Raw genomic sequence first — 25,963 nt, forward strand, 5'->3', positions numbered from 1 at the left:
TTCTTTATCCTAATCAGGACAGGTTTCAGCTTACACCCGTGCCTGTCATTTACTCACCCCTTTATGGGGACCCCTGAAGACAAAACTGAACAATAGACGATTCAGCCCTGGAATGATGACCAGATTTATTGCACATGGCAGCTATTGTCACAACTGCTATTGGACAATAGAATATTGGAATATTAAAAACTGAATTGTGGTAATAAAAATGTACAGCGCTGTTCAAAATTTCATCAGTCCACGATTTCACACTCATGCATCCAAATGCTTGTTAAGCCTGCGGACTTTCTCTTTCTTATTCCGGTTCCCATGCTTTTTCCAGGGCTTTCCTGTAAGTGTCTCTGTGCTGGTTGTAGTTAATGGTATAGGACCACTGCCAGGCTTGTATCCCATTACGGACTGCACACCTTTGGTCAGAGCTCGAACATTTTCCTGTAAAAATGAATAAATACTTGCGTCAATATAAAACTGAATGGCGATGACATGCTCTTTAAGCATAAATGGCAGGACTGAAAGATGAAGCTTGCTTTACTTCATTAACCCGTACATATACGTCATAGGTCGTGTCCCTGCATTCATAGTGGGCTCTGGCAATGAGCTGTATGTTTTCTGGCACATGACAGCTGACATGTTCCCCTAACAGCCGTGGGTGGAATCACGATCCACCCTTGGCTGTTAACATGTTAAATGCTGCTGTCAATCTCCGACAGCAGCATTTAACATGGCCGTGCTGGAAGCACATCACTAATCCAGCCCATCGACGCCCCGTCGCATGACCGCGGGGCGCCAATGGGCTGACAATCTGGGGTCCGCAGGAGACCTCTGTGGTTGTCATTGCCACTCTGCTATGAGTGTCGCCTTGCGGCCGGCATTCATAGCAGATGACGATTTTTGCTTCAGCCCTGCTATGTGCAGCACAAGTGATCAGAAGATTGCAGCTACAAGTCTCCTAAGGAGACTACTGAAGCATGTAAAAAGTAGAAAAAAAAGTTTTTAAAAATATTAAAAAATTTCAAGTTCAAATCACGCCCCTTTTGCCCCATATAAAATAAAAATAAACATTTGGTATCGCCACGTTCAGAAACGCCTGATTTATCAAAATATAAAAATAATTCGATTGGTAAACAACGTAACGAAAAAAAAAAAAAAAAAAAGTCAAAAACGCCAGAATTACATTTTTTTTGGTCGCAGCAACATTGCAATAAAGAGCAATCAAAACATCGTATCTACACCAAAATGGTATCATTAAAAACGTCAGCTCGGCATGCAAACAATAAGCCCTCAATTACCCCCAGATCCCGAAAAATGGAGACGTTAAGGGTTTCAGAAAATGGCGCCATAGTTTGCAAACTTTGGATTTTCTTTTCACCACTTTCACGCTCGGGTCGGTAGAGCAGTGGCTAGTCCAAGCATTGTGTTGCAATCGCTGTCTGAGTTATACAACCATCTGACTCTTCCCTTAAGGGTTAATACCTTCTACTTGTAATTCTCTGTTGAAATTTACCAAAAGTCATGGAAAATGTGCATTCAAAAACTGTACCTGATGAAAAAACGTTTTGTCCACCACATTCTCAATATGTCTGACTTTCTTGCTGCCATGACCTTTTGCCTCTGCCATGGCGCCTAACGCAGCCGTCTCCCCGTACAGAGAATGACGGAGCTGGAACTCCGAAGCATCTACCCCAGGGGGAGGGTGGCAGTACAGCAGTTTACCCTAAAATGGAAAAAAGCAGCATTTCATTGACATGCCCCACCTGGTTGACAAGCATGATTTTCGATTTGGCACAACTATGTATATATGAAAGGAGGAGAAAAAAAAAAAAGTAGAAAACAAACCCCTATGACGTACATTGACATAGTCTTTCAATATGTACCGGGCAGACCTTGGCTGATCAGGCTGTCCATGTGCAGTCATAAAACCTCTCATATCTGTGAAAGCAAGATGTAAACTCTGTAAAGGCATAGTTCGCTGAATAAATGCTCTCATTTGTGTCGATTCCTGAATTCATAGCCCCATGTACATCACTTACACCCGTACGCAGCTAGCAGTTCTTCTGAAGTGGGCGCACGGTCCTGATCCTCATCCTCCCGAGGCCTAATGATATTTATGCCATAAGTGGCTTCTACCACGTTTCGTGGAATCCGCTGCGCGATGTTAGCATGTTAAGGAATATATAACTAAATACCATCCGTTACATCTCAAATTGGACCAGTCAGCTCTCCGGAGAGCGGCAGTAAGGGAAGGTTTTCACAGTCAGGTTTGTGATGCAATTTTTGAAACCAAAACAAAAAAAAAAGGACTAAACAACCATAGAGCGGTAATTTGGGGCACGCTTCATTTGCAAGGGGAATGGTAACATCCAGATGTTGATATATCCAGACATTCCCAAAATAAATAAGAAAAGAATAGCAAATTACAGAGCTGTAAGAAAAGATGCTCTAAAATTCTTTTTTTGTAATGGGTAAAAAAAAAGATATATCCACCAAAAAGACATCTCAGGGAAGCAGACGGGTCTACTTTGGTCATCCGTGTAATGTGGTGATATGAACTGACGAGTGTATTTAGTGTCAGGTCATCACAGTAATGGCCTTTTCTAATACGTGTTTGACAATTTACGGCTTTTCTTTGAAGGATATGAGAGAGATGGGTGGCACATGGTCTCTCATTTGATCGATTGGCAGGATCCCACTGCATATCATCTCAGCTTTTGTGGACACAAATGATGGCATCACAAGGCCAGGGCAATCACAGAGGCATAGGCCGGGCTCCACATACAGCGTCTACAGGGGAGGAGAAAATAGGATTTAGAAATGAGAAGATGCAATATGAAGTGATGGTTGTTCCCAATCTACACTAATAGCCATTAGCCCCAAAACACCTGGAGAGTTACCGACAACTAATCAGACAAATATTACAGTCCTCATGTGATAACCAGCCATATCCAGAATGTACAAGGCTAAAGGCCGGCGGTCTAATGTGTATGGGGACACAGGATTCCTGACTAAGGGGAGGTCAGAAGAGAAACATATCGGCAGAAGGTGTTTTTCCGTCTGTCAGCTCTTACATTTATGGGGCCTCAAGCCTTACAAACGTGTCCATCTCGTATATCCAGACAAGCGTTTAGTGACCATGGTGTAGTAACCAGAGCAGTGCTTTGTAATACTGTCTAACTAGTAACGGACTAATGTAAGCACAATGCCAGGCTGCTGGCTCATGTCGCTGCATACTTTGTAGCATGCCTTTAATAAACCCTAGTCAGTTTACAAGCATTAGACACAGGATAACAAATGGTTTTGGTTTGTTGGCTGTGGCTACATTGTGTCTTTAGCCATGACCTCTCGTGCGCCCAAGTTAGCGTGGCAATACAAGTGAATGAGATTGCACTGTGATCCCAAAGGTACTCCGAGTGCAACTAAACAGATGAAGCTGGACTTCTTGTGACTTGTCGCTGTGCCCTCAGGGGTCACAATGTGATCCCATTCACTTCGAATGCTCTATATTGTGGCTGTGATACCTACTGAACTTTATCAGCTGTCACAGGGAAAGTCGCCATGTAGCCATACACTTAAAGGGAAGGTGCCATAAAAAAAAAATTTTTTTTACAGCAATTGTAAAAATGTAAAGAATTAATGTTTAAATTTTCTTAAAAAATATTTTCATTTGTTTATAATTTAGTAAAATATGAAAAATAATTTGAAAAGTTTTGGAATTTCCACTTTTAAACACTAGGGGGAGCAGCTGCTGAAATTTGACAAAAACCTAGTGTACAACTAGCTCACATTACAGCACTGCAGTAATTATGGGCGGAGTCTGCTGACGTGTGTGATGTCTCCTCCCCTTCTGGGTGTTTGCTAAGGGATAAGAGAGGATGATATTCAGGAACCCAGTGAGCAGCCATTTTGTTGGTGACTGCAGAGTAAGGCTGCCGTCACACTAGCAGTATTTGGTCAGTATTTTACCTCAGTATTTGTAAGCCAAAACCTGGAGTGGAACAATTAGAGGAGAAGTATAATAGAAACATATGCACCACTTCTGCATTTATCACCCACTCCTGGTTTTGGCTTACAAATACTGATGTAAAATACTGACCAAATACTGAATGTGTGACGGCAGCCTTACACTGACAAGTAGACCGTCACCGAGGATGGCAGGCAGCAAGGATTCTGGGAGATATATGGTTGAGGGAGCAGGGTGACAGCAGCACAGAGTATTTCAGGAGAGCAATGTGCTGGTCTATGGCGGCACCATGTTCAGTGCGCAGAGCAGCCAGGGATTGTACATAGAACGCTGTCTTTTATACACATGGATGGACCGTCTGCTCCACAGAAATCCAGGAAACATTTCTGCGGATTGATGACCTGTTCTGATCCAGACATTGCATGCAAAACCCATTCCCCTCCTCAGATCCTGTCTTCTCCATCCTGTCCTGGCGATGTGTGAAAGTGAGACGACAGGCGAAGTACGGGGTGACGCTGGGAAGGAAATGTAGCCATATAGTAACGATAAAAATGAGACCCCTCTCTTCAGCTGCCTCACCAACCTTCCCCTGACTGCACCTAACTGGAGGTCATGCTGCCCCCTCTATTACCCCAGACCCGCGTGCAGGTGCTCAGCCAGAACCACCATAGAATGGGTCCGCTTTCTGAAGATAATACTGCCATAGTGTTCTCACATAATGCCACCATATAGATCACACATAATACCGCCATATACATCACACACAATACTATCAAATAGATCACACAATACTGTCATACAGTTCTCACATACCACCATATAGATCACACATAATACCGCCATATAATTCTCACCTAGTACTTGCACATAGATCACACATAATCCCACAATATAGTTCTCATATACCACCGTCATATAGTTTTTACATCATTCCACAACACTGAGCAAACATAATATTGCCATATAGATCACATATAATACCGTCACATAGATCACACAATACTTGGCGGCATAATGTGTGATATTATATATATATTATAATATCCCGGCACAATGTGTGGTCTTTATGGGAGTATATGTGATATATATATCGGCATTATACGTGATCCATATGGTATTGTGCTGCTCTAGGGAGGTGAGAGACGTATGGTGGAATGAGCAGGGTGACAGGAGCACAGTATTTCAGGACAGCAGTGTACTAGTCTGTGGGTGGGAGGGTGTGCTCACACTCACACGCTCGCAACTGTATACTTATAGCCTTTACTGGCTATTAAAATGTTTGACACCCCCCAAAAAAAGACGTGGGGCTCCCTTATAATTAATAACCATCAAATATTATGCAGACAGCTGCGGGCTGACATTAATAGCCTAGGAAGGGGCCATGGATACTGTCCCCCCCCCCAGGCTAAAAACATCAGCTCTCAGCCGCCTTTTACATGCGCCTTTTCTGGCGCTTTGCCTGGCAATTTCCACTTACCCTGTAGCGGTAGCAAGTGGGGTTCATATTTGTGGGGTTAATGTCACCTCCATATTGTCCGGTGACATCAAGCCCACGGCTTAGTAATGGAGAGGCGTCTATAAGGCACCCATCCATTACTAATCCTATAGTTGTATTGTAAATAAAGACTCGGCCAGAATAAAGTCCTTTATTAATCTTTTTTAAACCATACCGAACGCATAATCCTCGACTCCCTCATCTCCCACAACAAAAATAATAAACCACAATGGGAAAAGACACGCAGGGGGGAGAGTGCATAGGAGAGGATTAGATACTGACTGCTGAGCCGTGTATCTAATCCTGGCCTGTGTGATACCGACAGCTGAGCCGTGTATCTAATCCTGTCCTGTGTGATACCGACAGCTGAGCCGTGTATCTAATCCTGTCCTGTGATACCGACTGCTGAGCCGTGTATCTAATCCTGTCCTGTGATACCGACTGCTGAGCCGTGTATCTAATCCTGTCCTGTGTGATACCGACTGCTGAGCCGTGTATCTAATCCTGTCCTATGTGATACCGACTGCTGAGCCGTGTATCTAATCCTGTCCTGTGTGATACTGACTGCTGAGGACACAGTACACGGGACAGGATTAGCTACCCAGGACAGAGGTAGCAGTGGTAGGTGTATATAGAGGCAGGTAGCAGTGGTATATAGAGGCAGATAGTGGTATACAGAGGCAGGCAGGCAGTGGTATACAGAGGCAGGCAGTGGTATACAGAGGCAGGCAGGGGTATACAGAGGCAGGCAGGGGTATACAGAGGCAGGCAGGCAGTGGTATACAGAGGCAGGCAGGCAGTGGTATACAGAGGCAGGCAGTGGTATACAGAGGCAGGGAGGCAGTGGTATACAGAGGCAGGCAGAGAGTGGTATACAGAGGCAGGCAGAGAGTGGTATACAGAGGCAGGCAGAGAGTGGTATACAGAGGCAGGCAGAGAGTGGTATACAGAGGCAGGCAGGCAGTGGTATACAGAGGCAGGCAGGCAGTGGTATACAGAGGCAGGCAGGCAGTGGTATACAGAGGCAGGCAGTGGTATACAGAGGCAAGCAGGCAGTGGTATACAGAGGCAGGCAGAGAGTGGTATACAGAGGCAGGCAGAGAGTGGTATACAGAGGCAGGCAGAGAGTGGTATACAGAGGCAGGCAGAGAGTGGTATACAGAGGCAGGCAGAGAGTGGTATACAGAGGCAGGCAGTGGTATACAGAGGCAGGCAGTGGTATACAGAGGCAGGCAAGCAGTGGTATACAGAGGCAGGCAGGCAGTGGTATACAGAGGCAGGCAGGCAGTGGTATACAGAGGCAGGCAGGCAGGTAGCAGTGGTATACAGAGGCAGGCAGTGGTATACAGAGGCAGGCAGACAGTGGTATACAGAGGCAGGCAGTGGTATACAGAGGCAGGCAGACAGTGGTATACAGAGGCAGGCAGGCAGGTAGCAGTGGTATACAGAGGCAGGCAGACAGTGGTATACAGAGGCAGGCAGTGGTATACAGAGGCAGGCAGACAGTGGTATACAGAGGCAGGCAGGTAGCAGTGGTATACAGAGGCAGGCAGACAGTGGTATACAGAGGAAGGCAGTGGTATACAGAGGCAGGCAGACAGTGGTATACAGAGGCAGGCAGACAGTGGTATACAGAGGCAGGCAGACAGTGGTATACAGAGGCAGGCAGACAGTGGTATACAGAGGCAGGCAGGCAGGTAGCAGTGGTATACAGAGGCAGGCAGGCAGTGGTATACAGAGGCAGGCAGTGGTATACAGAGGCAGGCAGTGGTATACAGAGGCAGGCAGGCAGTGGTATACAGAGGCAGGCAGTGGTATACAGAGGCAGGCAGGCAGTGCTAGGTGGTATATAGGGGCTGGTAGCAGTGGTAGATGCATAAGAAAATAAAAACGCTGTACTTACCTTCTTTCCTCTACCAGGAAGTGCTGAGTCATGTTCAGGGCAGAGCAGTGTGACGATCTCCCTGCTCTGCTCTGAACAGGTCGGCAGTGATTGCAGCCTGTACTGTAATACTAAGTACAGGCTGCAATCACAGCTCCTCGCTGCAGATATTTACCCTGGACCCTCGGCAGCAGCTTCTCCCAGCAGCAGCTTCTGCCATCGCACGCACTGAGCTGTGTGTTCGATGGCAGAGGGAAATAAACAAAATGGCCGCGATCTCCTCTCACAGCTGTGACGTAGCAGCTCAGTGGGCGTGCCCAAGTCACAGCTGTGAGGCAGGAGATGCGGTCGGAGCCCGACCGTTGGCTCCTATGTACATGGCTGCCGTAAGTGAGGAGTGCAAGTGTCGTGCCCAGACACTTACACCCACACTAATGAAAATGGCGGCCTCCAGTGGTGAAAGTAAAAGGGAATAAATAAAAAAGTATGAAAGAGGTACATTTACTTTTGTATTAAAAATAATTGATTGTATAATCAATAATTATTAATACAAAAACTAAAATCACGGCACCCTCCCTTTAAGGGCATCTTCACTTTATACTAATGCTCAAAGGGAATGTCCATTATGGAGGAATCTTGGTTTCAATACTTCAGAATATTCAGAAAATTAAACGTTAAGACTATGTATGACCTGATTTTCAATTGTGTTAATTTTGTTCTCCATGACACAATAGTGTAATGTTGTGTGACTCGTGTACAGCTCCTCGGTTACCTAGTGAATGCAGTCTGCAAACCATTTCCTGCATAACCAGGTTAAGTAGATGCCTCCATCAGACAACCCTGAACATGTTGTTACTATTCGGATAGGCTGCATATATACATTAATGGGAGCCCAGTGGGTGTTCTCTTTTATGGGGTTTTTTTTCAGTGTGACCTCACAGAACGCTATAGGTCAGAGCCTTAAAAAGAAAATAAATAAATAAAATCAAGACTTCAAACAAATACAAGTCTACAGTCACATAGAGTAAGAACCTTTTAACTCCTGCCAATTGTAAGTCCTGCGTACTGTGCGGATTCTCCGGGGCCGGGAGCGGGCTGTATATGATATGCATACTCCAGTCTAGTCAGAATGTGGCCTGGAGTATGCATAACACATACTTATGGTTACAAATAGCCGCCCACTCCTGGAGCCGGCATCAGAGAATCCTCATATTCTTTCTGCAGATAGTGACTGCAGACTCTTAGTCTAAGACTGGATAACCTCATTAAACTGAACCGTCCCTTTAAATTACCTGAAAATGCTTTGTGTGGCCTGGAGTTGCTGAAACAGAAACTTTCTTGTTTCCTAGAATGGTGTTGATTGTTGAACTCTTGCCAACATTGGGATAACCGACCTGCCGGAAAGGAGGGGACAAAAAAAAATGTTTTCAGATGAAACTACTTTACTGTCCAAAAAGCCTTCTCATGACATAATGTGATACACTCAGCTGTATATGGACCCAGTCATGTACACATGAGGGACGAGAGGTCCCCGACAGCGTTCACATTGCACAACATTTTTGAGACTACACCAGGTTTTTTTAGGTTACCTTCGTCTTGTTTTACATGCAAGGTTTGGTTAAAAAACAAAAAACACATTTTTTCAACTTAAAGGGTTTGTCCACTACTAGGACAACCCTTTCTCATGCTCCACGCTTGGCCCTGATTAAATAAAAGCTTGTACTCCCCTCCCGATGCCGTTCCAGCGGTGTCAGCACTCGCTCTCCCCGGAGCTCCCGTGCGGTTGTTGTGACCCCGACCCCCAATCAGCGCTGCCGTCACTGCCCCTGCCCTTCATATGAATTGCAGAGGAAGTCCGGCCTGCAGCGGATCTCTGACTTCCTCTTCACATTCAATTCGTCCGAAGGTGGGGACAGTAATGCCATCACTGATTGGGGGCCGGCGTCACATGTCACAACAACCGCACGGGAGAGCAAGAGCCAACAAAGCGGGAATAGTGCCGGCACAGGAGTATAAGCTTTTTTTTTCATTTTATCGGGGCCAAGCACGTGGTATGAGAGGGGGGGGTTGTCCAAGTAGTGGACAACTTCTTTAATATAAACAATGTATTTTATATTGGGTCCATTTTATAACTCCTTCCTGACACCCACCACACAAGTATGGTGCTAGGAGCTGAACAGTCACCAGACCCGGCAGATGCTGGCTATGTTAGGGATCTTTCAGACGTCCATTTTTCAGGTATTGCACTTGTACCTATAATAGTCTATGGGGCTGTTCACATGTCCAAGTACTGTATTATCCTGGACCAAGAGGTCAGGCATGTCTGATTTAGACCTGAGCCATGGATCAAACTCACAAATGGCAAACTATGGGGCCGTGAAAAAAAAAAAATAATAATTGGACAGTACTCAGATGCTATCCATGTGCTGCCTGTTTTTCACTGATGTGAAGCTTGAGAAACTTCCAGAGTTTTTTTTGCATACAAAAAAAAAAAAATGTAAAAATTGACACACTGTTCGAACTTTCACTGACATCTGAATGGGGCCTGTAACAGGAGCTGTTAACCCCTTAAATGCTGCAGTCAATTATATTTATGGCACATGATCTGGGGGTGGAGGAATTGGGCTTCATTTTACATGCCCATTACCCCCTTCCCGAGGTACAATCATGAGGATCTAGCCAGCAGAAGACATAACAATTCTCCTGGGTGGCCCAGTCTGTGTGGGTTTCAGAGGAGATTGTGATTTTCTGTATATACTGCAATACAGTAGTACTGCAGGATTTAGAACAAGCAATGACAACATTGCAGGTTCAAGTTGGTTAAGGGAATGTTAATTAAAAAAAATAGATTTTTTTTTCAGTAAATTGCATGGTAAAATGAATGGTGTCATTGAAAACTACAACTCATCATGCAAAAAAACAAAAATGCTGTAAAAGGTATGTGAAAGACCATATTATCCCATGTGCCAACCCAAGTACATTATCCAGTGTACCAAACCCAGGTACGTTATCCAGTGTACCAAACCCAGGCATGTTACCCAGTGTGCCAACCCCAACTTGGGGTAACGTTATCCAGTGTGCCAACCGAAACCCAGGTACGTTATCCAGTGTGCCAACACCAGCCCAGATACTTTATCCAGTGTGCCAACCCCAGCCCAGGTACATTATCCAGTGTGCCAACCCAAGTACGTTATCCAGTGTGCCAACCCCAGCCCAGGTACGTTACCAGTGTGCCAACCCCAGCCCAGGTACGTTATCCAGTGTGCCAACCCCAGCCCAGGTACGTTATCCAGTGTGCCAACCTAAGTAAGTTAACCAGTGTGCCAACCCCAGCCCAGGTACGCTATCCAGTGTGCCAACTCCAGCCCAGGTACGTTATCCAGTGAGCCAACCCCAGCCCAGGTACATTATCCAGTGAGCCAACCCCAGCCCAGGTACATTAACCAGTGTGCCAACCCCAGCCCAGGTACATTAACCAGTGTGCCAACCCCAGCCCAGGTACATTAACCAGTGCGCCAACCCCAGCCCACATACATTATCCAGTGTGCCAACCCCAGCCCAGGTACGTTATCCAGTGTGCCAACCCCAGCCCAGGTACGTTATCCAGTGTGCCAACCCCAGCCCAGGTACGTTATCCAGTGTGCCAACCCCAGCCCAGGTACGTTATCCAGTGTGCCAACCCAAGTAAGTTAACCAGTGTGCCAACCCCAGCCCAGGTACGTTATCCAGTGTGCCAACCCCAGCCCAGGTACGTTATCCAGTGTGCCAACCCCAGCCCAGGTACGTTATCCAGTGTGCCAACCCCAGCCCAGGTACGTTATCCAGTGTGCCAACCCCAGCCCAGGTACGTTATCCAGTGTGCCAACCCCAGCCCAGGTACATTAACCAGTGTGCCAACCCCAGCCCAGGTACGTTATCCAGTGTGCCAAGCCCAGGTACGTTATCCAGTGTGCCAACCCCAGCCCAGGTACGTTATCTGATGTGCTACTATTTGAATTCAGACAGTTGGAGGGTAATAAAGGACTACAACCACACAGCTGCACATAGAAATAGAACATGATACTGTGTGCCAACTATCACCCGGAACCATTTGTGTTTGTCCAGTAGACATTTCTCTATATATTAGGAACTGGGGTATATGCAATGCAAATACAACAACAATAAAAACAAAAAGAAAATACCAACGCACCAGCCCTACAGTGACTTGTTCCACTTTAACCCTCTTCCCTGTGTGTATTGATTTGAAGATTTCCAGGAGTTCATCTCTCTGCACCAAGTGGCTTTCATTACTAACAACTTTTTGTGCAGTCCTTTCAGAGTCAGGCTCTGGAATAACTCTTTCCTCCTCACCATCGGCATCTTCGGAGCACGTCTGCCAACCTTCATCATCCTCACAATCTTCATACTCCTCACTTGTGTCGCTAGCCTCACATTCCCCGTCAGGAGCAGTTTCTGTTTCATCCTCACTGTCTTCTTCATCTGTAGTCGTACTGTCACTCTGTACATCAATCTCTCCATCTTTGATTTGCTATTTGAAAAAAAAAAAAAGTGTGACAAAAATAAAGAGAACAAGTCAGCAAATCTCTTCTATGCAAAAGTCAATATAATGTGAGAAGTAGAAAAAGAGGAGTACATTACAGTAACATTATAAAGCAGTATAAAACAAGAGGATAAGGCGCTGCTATAGAGCGAGTGTAGGTGGTCATACTGGTGTCACCACAGGATTTGGCAAGTTATGTCTAAGGACCTACAGATAAACTTACGCAAACAGGGAAGTTATCCCCTTCATTAGTTTGTCCACTCATTAATTGAAAGTGTCCTTTTTGCAGTACCTCAACTTATTCCCTGTACTAAAGACAACCATAGATGCACAAATAAAAATGAAACTAGAAAACACTTTATATCATACATGTCAAACTCCGGCCCATGGGCCAAATCTGGCCAGCAGGGTAATTATATTTGGACTGCGAAGCCGACACAGTGCCCCCTCGCCTGGCATTGAACTTTCATCTGTATCGGCATCCTTGTTGCCGTTTCTGTTGAAGGCAATGATGAAAGAAAGATTCCGCCTGCTCCCTCATCCATCATTCTCTCCCTGCAACTGAGGTTTCTATTTCGTGCTTACTGTATTTGTTTTTAATGTGGAGCCCATTATTACTATGTTGAGCCAATTCTGTATGGTGGACTATGTGAAACCATTATTCTGTATGATGGAGGACTAAGTGGGGAGATTATACTGTCTGGATGGCTATGTGGGGGGATTATACTGTATGGAGGACTATGTAGGACCATTATACTGTATGGAGGACTATGTGGGACCATTATACTGTATGGAGGACTATGTGGGACCATTATACTGTATGGAGGACTATGTAGGACCATTATACTGTATGGAGGACTATGTGGGACCATTATACTGTATGGAGGACTATGTGGAGCCATTATTCTGTATGGAGGACTATGTGGAGCCATTATTCTGTATGGAGGACTGTGTGGAGCCCATTAATCTGTATGAAGGACTAAGTTGGGCCCATTAATCTGTATGAAGGACTATGTGGGGCCCATTATACTGTATAGAGGACTATGTGAGGCCATTATTATGGAGGAATGCGTCGGTCCACTATTTTGTATGGAAGACTATGTGGGCCCCACTACACTGTAAGGAGGACTCTATGAGGCCCATTATACTGTGTGGAGGGCTGTGTGGTGATCACAGATGGTGCATTATACTGTGTTGGGAGTCACCATACTTTACCAGGGAGATTGAGGGGTGGGAGGGTAAACTGTTTGTGTGGATGATACTGTGGAACAATTCACTGTGGGGATATCATACTGTATCTGGGGGGCACATTTGTTGGTATATTTTATGGGGGCAATGAAAGGGCAACCTAGGGTCTTCAATATGAGGAACATTACTTTGTAAGGCCTGTAAAGTTGTTGGATATACTCTTGTGACCCCACCAAATGTTAGGGAGTGTTTTTATTTGGGGGGGGGGGGGGGGAATTTTGCTATGGGCCCCATGATTTCTATGCAAGCCCCTCCCTGTGAGGAAATATGCAATGCTCCAGTCATGTGATCTGACTCTTAAGATCTGTTAATTAAAATGTACTTTGCTCGTAATTTTTTTTATACATATCAAGGCTGGCCTGCTACTTCATCCGAGTTTTTAATTTTGGCAGTCTGTGTGTTTGAGTTTGGCATCTCTGCTCTATATGTACAACTTAATTTGTTTAGTTGTTTGTTTTCATATGCAATAATACAATATCAAAATCAGGTATAACATTCATTAACCTGATGTTCCAGTTTTAATAATAATACAATTTAATATACAGTGGAGAAAATAGTAGTTCATACACTGCTGATTTTGCAAGTTTTCCCACCCATAAAGAATGGAGAGTTCCGTAATTTTTATCGCAGGTACACTTCAACTGTGAGAGACAGAGTCAAAAAAATAAAACCAGAAAATGACATTGTATGATTTTTAAATAATTACATTGCATTTTATTGCATGAAATAAGTATTTGATCACCCACCAACCAACAAGAATTCTGGCTCTCACATACCTGCTAGTTTTTCTTTAAGAAGCCTCCTACTCTGCACTCATGCCCCGTACTAGTACTGTGCATGTCGTGTCTCCCCCTTTGATGTGGGCTCCGGCGCTGAGCCCACATCAAAGTCGCGACATGTTAGCTGTTTTGAACAGATGACATGTGCCCGCAATAGCGGCGGGTGAAATCGCGATTCACCCACCGCTATTAACCAGTTAAATGCCGCTGTCAAATGCTGACAGCGGCATTTAACTAGCACTTCCGGCCGCGAGGCCGGAAATGCTCGCATCGCTGACCCCCATCACATGATTGGGGGTCAGCGATGCGTCAGGATGGTAACCATAGAGGTCCTTGAGACTTCTATGGTTACTGATGCCGGTTTGCCACGCTGTGGTCGGCGCTCATAGCAAGCCTGCATTTCAGCTACATAGCAGCGATCTGATGATCGCTCCCATGTAGCTGAGCCGATCCAGTTGTGCCAGCTTCTAGCCTCCTATGGAGGCTATTGAAGCATGGCAAAAGTAAAAAAAAAAAAATGTTTAAAAAAAAATATGAAAATAATAATAAAAAAAAAAAAAGTATAGAAGTTTAAATCACCCCCCTTTCGCCCCATCCAAAATAAAAAAAAAAAAATAAAAAAAATCAAACCTACACATATTTGGTATCGCTGAGTTCAGAATCACCCGATCAATAAAAAAAAAGCATTAACCTGATAGCTAAACAGCGTAGCGAAAAAAAAATCAAAACGCCAGAATTACGTTTTTTTGGTCGCCGCGACATTGCAATAAAATGCAATAACGGGCGATCAAAAGAACTATCTTAACAAAAATGGTATCATTAAAAATGTCAGCTCGGCACGCAAAAAATAAGCCCTCACCTGACCCGAGATCCGGAAATATGGAGACGCTACGGGTATCGGAAAATGGCGCAATTTTTTTTTTTTTTAGCAAAGTATAGAATTTTTTTTCACCGCTTAGATAAAAAAAATAACCTAGACATGTTTGGTGTCTGTGAACTCATAACGACCTGGAGAATCACAATGACAGGTCAGTTTTAGCATTTAGTGAACCTAGCAAAAAAGCCAAACAAAAAGTGGGATTGCACTTTTTTTGCAATTTCACCACACTTGGAATTTTTTTCCCGTTTTCTAGTACAAGACATGATAAAACCAATGGTGTCGTTCAAAAGTGCAACTTGTCCCGCAAAAAATAAGCCCTCACATGACCATATTGACGAAAGAAAAAAAAAAGTTATGGCTCTGGGAAGGAGGGGAGTGAAAAACGAAAACGTAAAAACAAAAAAGGGCTGCGGTGTGAAGGGGTTAACTGCACCTGTTTGGACTCATTACCTGTAAAAAAAAAAAAACACCTGTACACACAATCAATCACACTCTAACCTCTCCACCATGGCCAAGACCAAAGAACTGTCTAAGGAAAACAGGGACAAAATTGTATACCTGCACAAGGCTGGGATGGGCTACAGGTCAATAGGAAAACAGCTTGGTAAGAAGGAAAACACCTGTTGGCACAATTATTAGACAATGGAAGAAACACAAGATGACTGTCAATCTTCCTCAGTCTGGGGCTCAATGCAAAATCTCACCTTATAAGGTAAGGGTCATTCTGCGAAAGGTAACAAATCAGCCCAGAACTACACGGGATGACCTGGTCAATGACCTGAAGAGAGCTGGGACCACAGTCTCAAACATTACCGTTAGTAACACACTGCGCCGTCATGCATTAAAATCCTCCAGGGCCCACAAAGTCCCCCCGCTTACGCCAGCACATGTCCAGAACTGTTTGACATTCGCCAATGACATCTGGATTATCCAGAGGAGGCATGGGAGAAGGTCATATTTGCAGATGAGGCAAAAACAGAACTTTTTGGTGTCAACTCCACTCTCCGTGTTTGGAAGAAGGATGCGTACAACCCCAAGAACACCATCCCAACCGTGAAGCATGGTGGGGAAAACATCATACTTTGGGGGTGCTTTTCTGCAAAGGGGACAGGATGACTGCATCGTATTGAAGGGAGGATGGATAGGGTCATATATTGTGATATTTTGGCCAACAACCTCCTTCCCCCATTGGTGCATTGAAGATGGGTCGTTAATGGGTTTTCCAGCATGACAATGACCTGAAACAATCAGTCAGGGCAACTAATGAGTGGATCTGTAAGAAGCATTTCAGGTCCTGGAGTGACCTAGCCAATCTCCAGACCTGAATCCAATAGAAACTCTTTGGAGGGAGCCAAAACTCAATGTTGCCCAGCGACAGCCCCGAAACCTGAAAGATCTTGTAGAATATCTGTATGGAGGAGGGGGGCCAAAATCCCTGCTGCAGTGTGTGCAAACTTGGTCAAGAACTACAGGAAACATCTCACCATTGTAATTGCAAACCAAGGTTTCTGAACCAAATATTAAGTTCTGTTTTTCTACTGTATCAAATACTTATTTCATGCAATAAAATGCATGCTAATTATGTAAAAATCATACAATGTGATGTTCTGGATTTTTAAGATTCTGTCTGTCATACTTGAAGTGTAATTACGATAAAAATTACAGACTTCTCCATTCTTTGTAGGTGGGAAAACTTGCAAAATCGGCAGTGCATTAAATACTTACCGTATATACTCGAGTATAAGCCGAGATTTTCAGCCCAAATTTTTGGGCTGAAAGTGCCCCTCTCGGCTTATACTCGAGTCACGGTCGGCGGGTGAGGGGGAGAGGGCGCTGAGGCATACTTACCTGCTTCCGGGGCTCCTGGCGCACCCCCTGCCCGTCCCACGGTCTCCGGGTGCCGCAGCTCTTCCTCTGTCAGCGGTCACGTGGGACCGCTCATTAGAGAAATGAATAGGCGGCTCCGCCCCTATGGGAGTGGATCCCATAGGGGCGGAGCAGCCTATTCATTTCTCTAATCAGCGGTGCCGGTGACCGCTGACAGAGGAAGAGGCTGCGGCACCGAAGACCAGCTGTCCGGGGGAAGGAGCGGGACGCCGGGAGCAGGTAAGTATGTCATATTCACCTGTCCGCGTTCCACACGCCGGGCGCCGCTCTGTCTTCCCGGCGTCTCTCCGCACTGACTGTGCAGGTCAGAGGGCGCGATGATGCATATAGTGTGCGCGCCGCCCTCTGCCTGATCAGTCAGTGCGGAGAGACGACGGGACGCTGAGGAGCTGCAAGCAAGAGAGGTGAGTATGTGTTTTATTATTTTTATTGCAGCAGCAGCACAGCTTTCTATGGCACATCTATGGGGCAGTAAGGAACGGTGCAGAGCACTATATGGCACAGCTATGGGGCAATAATGAACGGTGCAGAGCACTATATGGCACAGCTATGGGGCAATAATGAACGGTGCAGAGCACTATATGGCACAGCTATGGGGGCAATAATGAACGGTGCAGAGCACTATATGGCACAGCTATGGGGCAATAATGAACGGTGCAGAGCACTATATGGCACAGCTATGGGGGCAATAATGAACGGTGCAGAGCACTATATGATACAGCTATGGGGCAATAATGAACGGTGCAGAGCACTATATGGCACAGCTATGGGGCAATAATGAACGGTGCAGAGCACTATATGGCACAGCTATGGGGGCAATAATGAACGGTGCAGAGCACTATATGGCACAGCTATGGGGGCAATAATGAACGGTGCAGAGCACTATATGATACAGCTATGGGGCAATAATGAACGGTGCAGAGCACTATATGGCACAGCTATGGGGCAATAATGAACGGTGCAGAGCACTATATGGCACAGCTATGGGGCAATAATGAACGGTGCAGAGCACTATATGATACAGCTATGGGGCAATAATGAACGGTGCAGCGCACTATATGATACAGCTATGGGGCAATAATGAACGGTGCAGAGCACTATATGGCACAGCTATGGGGCAATAATGAACGGTGCAGAGCACTAAATGGCACAGCTATGGGGCAATAATGAACGGTGCAGAGCACTATATGGCACAGCTATGGGGGCAATAATGAACGGTGCAGAGCACTAAATGGCACAGCTATGGGGCAACAATGAACGGTGCAGAGCACTATATGGCACAGCTATGGGGCAATAATGAACGGTGCAGAGCACTATATGGCACAGCTATGGGGCAATAATGAACGGTGCAGAGCACTATATGGCACAGCTATGGGGCAATAAGGAACGGTGCAGAGCACTATATGGCACAGCTATGGGGCAATAATGAACGGTGCAGAGCACTATATGGCACAGCTATGGGGCAATAAGGAACGGTGCAGAGCACTATATGGCACAGCTATGGGGCAATAATGAACGGTATGGAGCATCTATTTTTATTTTTGAAATTCACCGGTAGCTGCTGCATTTTCCACCCTAGGCTTATACTGGAGTCAATAAGTTTTCCCAGTTTTTTGTGGCAAAATTAGGGGGGGGTCGGCTTATACTCGAGTATATACGGTACTTATCCCAGTGTATATACACATATTTGTATACAAAACCTACAAGAAACAAAATGAGCAAAAACCCTGCTGTAACTAAAGAAATAAATAAAAAGCAAAAGTGCATGCATTTAAATAACACAGAGTTCTTAGTAATACTGTTTTTGATTAAAAACAGCATAAAAACCATCCCACCACGACAAGGTGACTGATCAGGACGGTCCTACACTGTCTAATATTAAAACCTTACCATGTATCAAAGTTAACCTCAGTGTGTGAATAAGGGAAGAAAAGGAGCGGGTCCCAACCAGTGGACGCCTGTCAGGGGAAGCCTTTAAGTGTAATTTACAGCTCAGAAAACGGAGGCCACACCCCGGTTTGCACAGAGTGCAAAAATACAATGAAAAAAATACTAAAGTTGAGCTTAGTTTGAGTTGGTATGAATGCAGCACATAAATGCATGTTCTTTTCTGAACTGGAAATTACACTTAAAGGCTTCCCCAGACTGGTGTCCACTGGTTGTCCACCCGGTCCGTTTGCCCTTATTCACACACTGAGGTCAACTTTGACACATGGTAAGTTTTTAATATTAGACAGCATAGGACAGTCCGTGTTACCGTGTCGTGGTGGGATAGCTTTTATGCTATTTTTTTTAATCAAAAACAGTATTACTAAGAACTCTTATTTAAATGCACTTTTACTTTTTATTTATTTAGATACAACAGGGTTTTTGCTCATTTTGTTTCTTGTAGGTTTTGTATGTTTTACGGCCAATGTGAACATGCGTTTGTGTTGCATGTATACCAACTCAAGCCAAGCTCAACTTTTGTGCTTTTACGTATATTTATTTGTGAATATAATATACAATTTTTTTTTTTTTTTCAGTTTATTGATCGACTTATCTTATATACTTATCTAGACACCTATATCTCTCTCAGTAAGGAGAAAGTTATGGGCTTCCAGACCTACTCTGCCCTATGCAAATAGTATACCTTCTCTCAAGTTTAGGTACATGACTTTGCACATAACATTTCTTAGGATATACAGCTTTAAGTGGAAAATGGCTGTAATGCATAGCAAGTGATAAATTAGATTAAAGGGTTGTATGAAATCGGAGAAAATGGTCAGCTGCTCCTTTAACCCCACAACACTGTGATTTCTGCATCGGTACTGCAGCATAACTAGTACTGGTATCTAGAGGCTTGAAAAAAAAAAAGAACACTTGTCTTCTATGCAAAACCTAATATGCCCCTTAAACATATTAACAAACATGACATTTAAAAAAAAAAAAAAAAAAAAAAAGTGTACTGAATACAGGAGACAATATAAATGAAATAAAGAAAATAAACATACTTTGGCTTCTTCAGAAAGTCTCTGGGCCTCAGCTAGTGCAGACCAGAACACGACTTTAACACCTTCTTTCTCAAAGTGGGCCGCCCAGGCCTGTCGCTGGTCTTCAGTTAACAAGTCTGCCTTGTTTATTAGGATTATATTTTCTTTATGTGGATTTACTTCTTTGACATATCGCTCCTTCGAAAAATAAAATGAAAACATTGTCATGCTGCTAACACAACTGTACTATTATATGTTACATCAAATTGAATTAGTTTGGAAGAAAGGGGCAGCTTTGAGGACTCCTTTTCCATGTTTTTAAACTTACCAAATCCTGGCATCTGAATAACAATGGATTTCTGCCATCCACAATCTGTACAACTATGTCACTGAAAAAAAAAAGTGTCAGCCACTTATAAAACTGAATTATATGGATGGTAATGATCTTAAAACGAAAATCAATAAGTACTTGCAGCATACCCCCAAACAAGACACTATATGTGACATTACATTTCCTAAAAGTTTTTTGTTGCAGAATTTAGAGACCAAATGGCTACAGATAATGCATATCAATTCAGCCCTTTATTATTTACCTCCTTTCTAAGACTCTCCAGAGCTGACGCCAGAAATCTAGATTACGTTCAAATGGTGTAAGTATCAGTTTCTTTTCTTCTTCAAGTCTAATAAAAAGGAAAAATAAGATCTACTTATCTATGATACATTCTACAAAAACCCAAATCACATGCTGCATTCGGTAAGAATTTACTTAGCGAGCTGACGCCTCCACTCCAAAAAATTCTCTCTCTCAGACTGCTTCAGCACCTCAGCGCTGGTGCTTCTGTCCCAGTGTGGCCTGCAAGCCACAAGAAAAATATGATGATGGTGTGTCTAAGAGCCCATGATGTACAAGAACATATGGAGAATTATGGACGATACATAGCAACACAGACTGTAACAAGACAACATTGTCTTACCTCCGGGGGATGCACAGAAACTGCTCATTTTCTTCATGAAGTTTATGGATTCTGTTAGATTCCTCTGATGTCAGCAATCCTGTCCTGGCTTCAGCTGGGACAAACTTTATATTGAGTTTCTCTACAGTAAGAAATCAAGACAGATCTTATATAAGTAGCTGGAAACTAACTTAAAAAAAAAACAAAACAACTGTTTCCCTTTTGGTTTTTCACATTTTTTTTTTTTTTTTTTTTTTTTTAGAAAAACCATTTAAAGGGAGTCTGTCACCTCCAAACAATGCCAACTAAACTGCAGAAACATTTATATAGGAGATGCAGCCCCTACAAAAATCACACTAGGCACGTGCAGTTTACTTAATATTTGCTGAAGAATTAACTTATTTAATATGCAAATGAGGGCACTTCAGTACACCCTTGGCGTGGCCTATGTCTTGGTGCACCCTTCTGTTTGCATATGAAAACCAGTTCCTTTTTTATGCTCATTGACAGCACTCCCTTGGTAAGATAAGTTTGATTGCCTGTGCACTGACATTGGAGGAGCACAGTGCCACGCTTCCAGTGTCTATGCGGGCACACACCATGTGGCAGTGGGCATACTCTGACGCCTGGTTCCTGCCTGTGTGCGGATTCCACTTGATTCAAAAAGCAGTGTAGTGAGCGCGTGGCTTCAGTGAGGAGACGAGGGCAATGTGCACACGCCATCTGCTCACTGCAATGCCCCACCTGATCACTAAAGCTGATGAAGCAGTGGTCAAAGACAGGTAAGAACCGGGGGTCCCACTAACATTGGAGTGCACCGCTGCGCTCAAGTGTCAGAATGCAAGCACAGACAGCGTTTGCTCTCATGAACGGAGCACTGTCGATCAAGGGACTGACTTATATGCGAATAGCAGGCTGTAATGGTGCGAAAAGAGTTAGGACATGCCAAGGGTGCACCAAAGCACCCTCATTTGCATATTGAATAAAACTAGATTTTTTGGTAAATATTAAGCAAAACTGTATATGTCTAGTATGTTTTTAGAAGGTTTTTTTTTTTTTTTTTACTTTTGGCCATTTTGGGGGTGACACACTTTCTTTAATAGCTCTCTACAATTCAACAAACACTTCACCCAAAAGCTAAAAACAGTATTCAATGGCCTTCAGCACGAGCAACTTCTTACGTATTGACAGAACTGACCACGTGAGGCTTTCTCCCACCAGGTTCTCTTTACTGCCCTGCTGAGAACATGAAATTCACACCAGTCCTTTCCCTGCTGCTGACTGCCGCCATAAGACAAGCTCTGCAGTAGGGATTAGGAAAGGTACCAGGGGTCGTCTCTAATGCTCTGTGGACACTTGTGTTGATGAATTTTATACATTTGTTCTTTTTGTATTTTTAACAACAAGAATGGTGCAGAATGGAGTAACATTCATGCTGCCAAAATAGAGAAACTCCTGGCTACCCCCAGAGAACTAGGTGTACTCTATAAGCTCACATTTATCGTTATGCAAGTAAAATCATTTGCAATTTATACATACAGTGCCCTGGATTTCCTCTTTTAATGAGTTTTTCAAGGCAGCTTTAAAAAGAACTTACTGTCCCAAAGTTCAGTGCTGTCTCTGCAATGTTCTTCCTCTACTGTGTACAGACTACAATGGTAGCATCACGTCTACAGAGCTGCAGCTACTCAATAAGCTCAGAATCTCCTGCCATCCAAATTAGAAGAGCTGGTGAGCGGAAGCAGTGCTATTAATATGACATCGAGCTGTAGCTTGCACACAATCACTGGAGCAGCGGTGCAGACAGTGCTGAATTTGGGGAAGGGGAGTAACAAAATCATTTCATTATTTTCGCACACTCATGAAGAATTACATTAAAAAAGTTGAAAGCGGAAAACCTCTTAAAGCTATTATAGGGAGAAATACATTCACAAAAAAAGTGATAATCAGTCTCCTTGCCTGCAGCAAACTCTGTTCCTGCCAACTCTGCCGTAGCAAGAAAGTCATCGATAGAGCTTTGTTCTGTCACAGACTGCAGGTTCAGCCGTCCCCAGTCATAGCCATCATTGAGTTCACTTGTGTGCAGCTGCAAGCAAGAATTAGAGAACAGAAGGGTTAACGAAGAACTAATGTTTCCTGAGAATTAGAAGATCTTAAAAGAAGCTTGTAGGCAAAACAGAATATCATGCCCAGCGCAGGGCAGAAAGGGAGGAGAAAAGTTAATCTCTGTGTCACACTCCGCTTCCTCATGACGGAATCTAGCAGCAGCTTATTCCCTACTAGCCATCCTGGCGATCGCCTGTGGCAGACACCCGCGGAGGCAGACGCCCGTGGTGGCAGATGCTCGCGGTGGTAGACGCCCGTGGTGGCAGATGCTCGCGGTGGTAGACGCCCGTGGTGGCAGATGCTCGCGGTGGTAGACGCCCGTGGTGGCAGATGCTCGCGGCGGTAGACGCCCGTGGTGGCAGATGCTCGCGGCGGTAGACGCCCGTGGTGGCAGATGCTCGCGGCGGTAGACGCCCGTGGTGGCAGATGCTCGCGGCGGTAGACGCCCGTGGTGGCAGATGCTCGCGGCGGTAGACGCCCGTGGTGGCAGATGCTCGCGGCGGTAGACGCCCGTGGTGGCAGATGCTCGCGGCGGTAGACGCCCGTGGTGGCAGATGCTCGCGGCGGTAGACGCCCGTGGTGGCAGATGCTCGCGGCGGTAGACGCCCGTGGTGGCAGATGCTCGCGGCGGTAGACGCCCGTGGTGGCAGATGCTCGCGGCGGTAGACGCCCGTGGTGGCAGATGCTCGCGGCGGTAGATGCCCGTGGTGGCAGATGCTCGCGGTGGTAGACGCCCGTGGTGGCAGATGCTCGCGGTGGTAGACGCCCGTGGTGGCAGATGCTCGCGGTGGTAGACGCCCGTGGTGGCAGATGCTCGCGGTGGTAGACGCCCGTGGTGGCAGACGCCCGTGGTGGCAGATGCTCGCGGTGGTAGACGCTCGCGGTGGTAGACGCCCGTGGTGGCAGATGCTCGCGGTGGTAGACGCCCGTGGTGGCAGATACTCGCGGCGGTAGACGCCCGTGGTGGCAGCTCTTCTGCATGAACACTGGGATGATCGATCACAAGAGTAGGGAGAAAAGCTGTCGGCCGTGTGAGCTCTGCAGTGTGGTCCTGTCTGGCATCTGTGTGTTCTCTGCTATAGGGAGAGCAGGGGAAGACACAATAATGGCCTCCCTGCTCCTCTGCATGGAGCCAGGTGACATGGCACTGATCATTCATGTGTCACCCTGTGCTGCCAGCTGGGCATGTGCACTGAGGAGGATGGCACCCTGACAAATCAAAGTGCTCCCCAGACATGACCATGGGTGCTGCCCTAGTGCCCACGCCCACCAGTGTAAGCTCGGGAGGGGACAGAGATGGCGGCGGAGTGTACTCACCCACGAGTCTTTAGCTCGCAGCCCCCGCTGGCTCTGTGCTCGGTCCTTCATCAGAGCTCTCCCCAGCCCGCTTGTTGCTTTCTTTTTCCCCATGACATCCACATGCGATCTACAGAGGAAACTACAATCGGAAAATGTGATCACACAGGAACCAGCGGTGGTACCACATGGAAACAGCTCCCCTCGTGCCGGCACAAAGGTTCCGCACCGCTCCGGAGCACAGTGCAGGGGGCGCAGACAAGTAGGGAGAGCTGTGTGCTTATACACAGAGAGCAGGTGGCAGGGCGAGGGCACAGAGGCTGGGGGCTCGGGGCTCCACACACAGTGGATGACAGATAACTGATCTGGGAGGTGTAGCTGCCATGTAAAAGTATTTATGTCATGGTACACGTCCTCCCATCAGTGTGCCAGCCACAAATACCCCAGTGGGAGTGTGCCAGGCAAGCCACAAGGACCACTGTAAGAGTGTGTCAGCTACAAGCACCCCTATACCAGTGTGCCAGCCACAAACCTATTGCAAGAGAGTGCTAGCCAAAAAATACCCCTATAGGAGTGTGCCAGACACATACCCCATATAGGAGAGTGCTAGCCAAAAAATACCCCCATAGGAGTGTGCCAGACACATACCCCCTATAGGAGAGTGCTAGCCAAAAAATACCCCCATAGGAGTGTGCCAGACACATACCCCCTATAGGAGAGTGCTAGCCAAAAATTACCCCCATAGGAGTGTGCCAGACACATACCCCATATAGGAGAGTGCTAGCCAAAAAATACCCCCATAGGAGTGTGCCAGACACATACCCCCTATAGGAGAGTGCTAGCCAAAAAATACCCCCATAGGAGTGTGCCAGACACATACCCCCTATAGGAGAGTGCTAGCCAAAAAATACCCCCATAGAAGAGTGCTACCCCAAAAAATACCCCCTTAACCCTCCGTCAGGGGCAACTGATCTGACAGGCGCAGCTCACTTAGTTTCATTTCTCTATTTTCAGTGGTTTGTCTAGGAAACACCCTCCTCCTAGTACCTTCCTAACTTTAGGGGTATGTGCACACGTTGCGGATTAGGCTTAGGAATTTCTGGTGCGGATTCTGTCTCTCCTGGCAGAAAACGCACCTGCGGTTTTTTGTGCGGTTCCTGAGCATTTTTGCTGCGGTTTTCTTGCGGATTTGCTGCGGTTTTTACCCCTGCGGTTTTCTATAATGGAGTGGGTACAAAAACGCTGCAGATTCACAAAAAAGAAGTGACATGCTACTTCTTTTAAACCGCAGCGTTTCCGCAGCGGATTTTCCGCAAAGTGTGCACAGCATTTTTTTTTCTCATTGATTTACATTGTACTGTAAATCAATTGCGGATCTGCAGCGTTTCTGCACCTCAAAAAACGCTGCGGATCCGCAGAGAATCCGCAACGTGTGCACATACCCTTAAGGCCGGCGTCACACTAGGCGTAAGACAATACGGTCCGTTTTTTACGGCTGTAATACGCAGAAATGTTCCCAAAATAGTCATCCATATGTCATCCGTAGGCAGGGTGTGTCAGCGTATTTTGCGCATGGCATCCTCCGTATGTAATCCTTATGGCATCCGTACTGCGAGATTTTCTCGCAGGCTTGCAAAACCGACATCTAATGGATTTATGTGCTCAAATGTTCGTTTAAACATATATACAGTATATATATATATATATATATATATATATATATATATATATATATATATATATATATATATATATATATATATGTCATTAAGACACATATATATATATATATATACACTCACCGGCCACTTTATTAGGTACACCATGCTAGTAACGGGTTGGACCCCCTTTTGCCTTCAGAACTGCCTCAATTCTTCGTGGCATAGATTCAACAAGGTGCTGGAAGCATTCCTCAGAGATTTTGGTCCATATTGACATGATGGCATCACACAGTTGCCGCAGATTTG

At 45.3% G+C, this 25,963-nt stretch overlaps 1 protein-coding gene across 1 annotated transcript; it reads right to left on the minus strand.

The window, feature by feature from the left end:
- Nucleotides 1-96: 96 nt before the first annotated feature.
- LSG1 (large 60S subunit nuclear export GTPase 1) lies at nt 97-24,561 on the minus strand. Its single transcript, XM_077290360.1, has 14 exons — nt 24,018-24,561; nt 22,554-22,680; nt 20,616-20,736; nt 20,408-20,494; nt 20,235-20,321; nt 19,970-20,030; nt 19,663-19,839; nt 11,525-11,863; nt 8,628-8,729; nt 2,638-2,781; nt 2,031-2,154; nt 1,850-1,929; nt 1,541-1,714; nt 97-432 (listed from the first exon to the last, which is right to left on the minus strand). The coding sequence occupies exons 1-14, from the start codon at nt 24,108-24,110 to the stop codon at nt 253-255; spliced, it is 1,896 nt and encodes a 631-aa protein (XP_077146475.1). The 5' UTR covers nt 24,111-24,561; the 3' UTR covers nt 97-252.
- Nucleotides 24,562-25,963: the final 1,402 nt, after the last annotated feature.

The sequence above is a fragment of the Ranitomeya variabilis genome, chromosome 2 (assembly GCF_051348905.1).
Source record: "Ranitomeya variabilis isolate aRanVar5 chromosome 2, aRanVar5.hap1, whole genome shotgun sequence".
Lineage (NCBI taxonomy): Eukaryota > Metazoa > Chordata > Amphibia > Anura > Dendrobatidae > Ranitomeya > Ranitomeya variabilis.

What these genes read in the sequence shown, in the direction of transcription:
- LSG1 (XM_077290360.1), bottom strand. Translation starts at nt 24,110, where the DNA reads ATGGGGAAAAAGAAAGCAACAAGCGGGCTGGGGAGAGCTCTGATGAAG. An exon ending in TGGAGAGTCTTAGAAAGGAG is followed by an intron (nt 20,031 to 20,234) that starts GTAAATAATAAA and finishes TTTTTTTTTCAG; the next exon opens with TGACATAGTTGTACAGATTG. An exon ending in AACAAGTCACTGTAGGGCTG is followed by an intron (nt 8,730 to 11,524) that starts GTGCGTTGGTAT and finishes CCTTTCCGGCAG; the next exon opens with GTCGGTTATCCCAATGTTGG.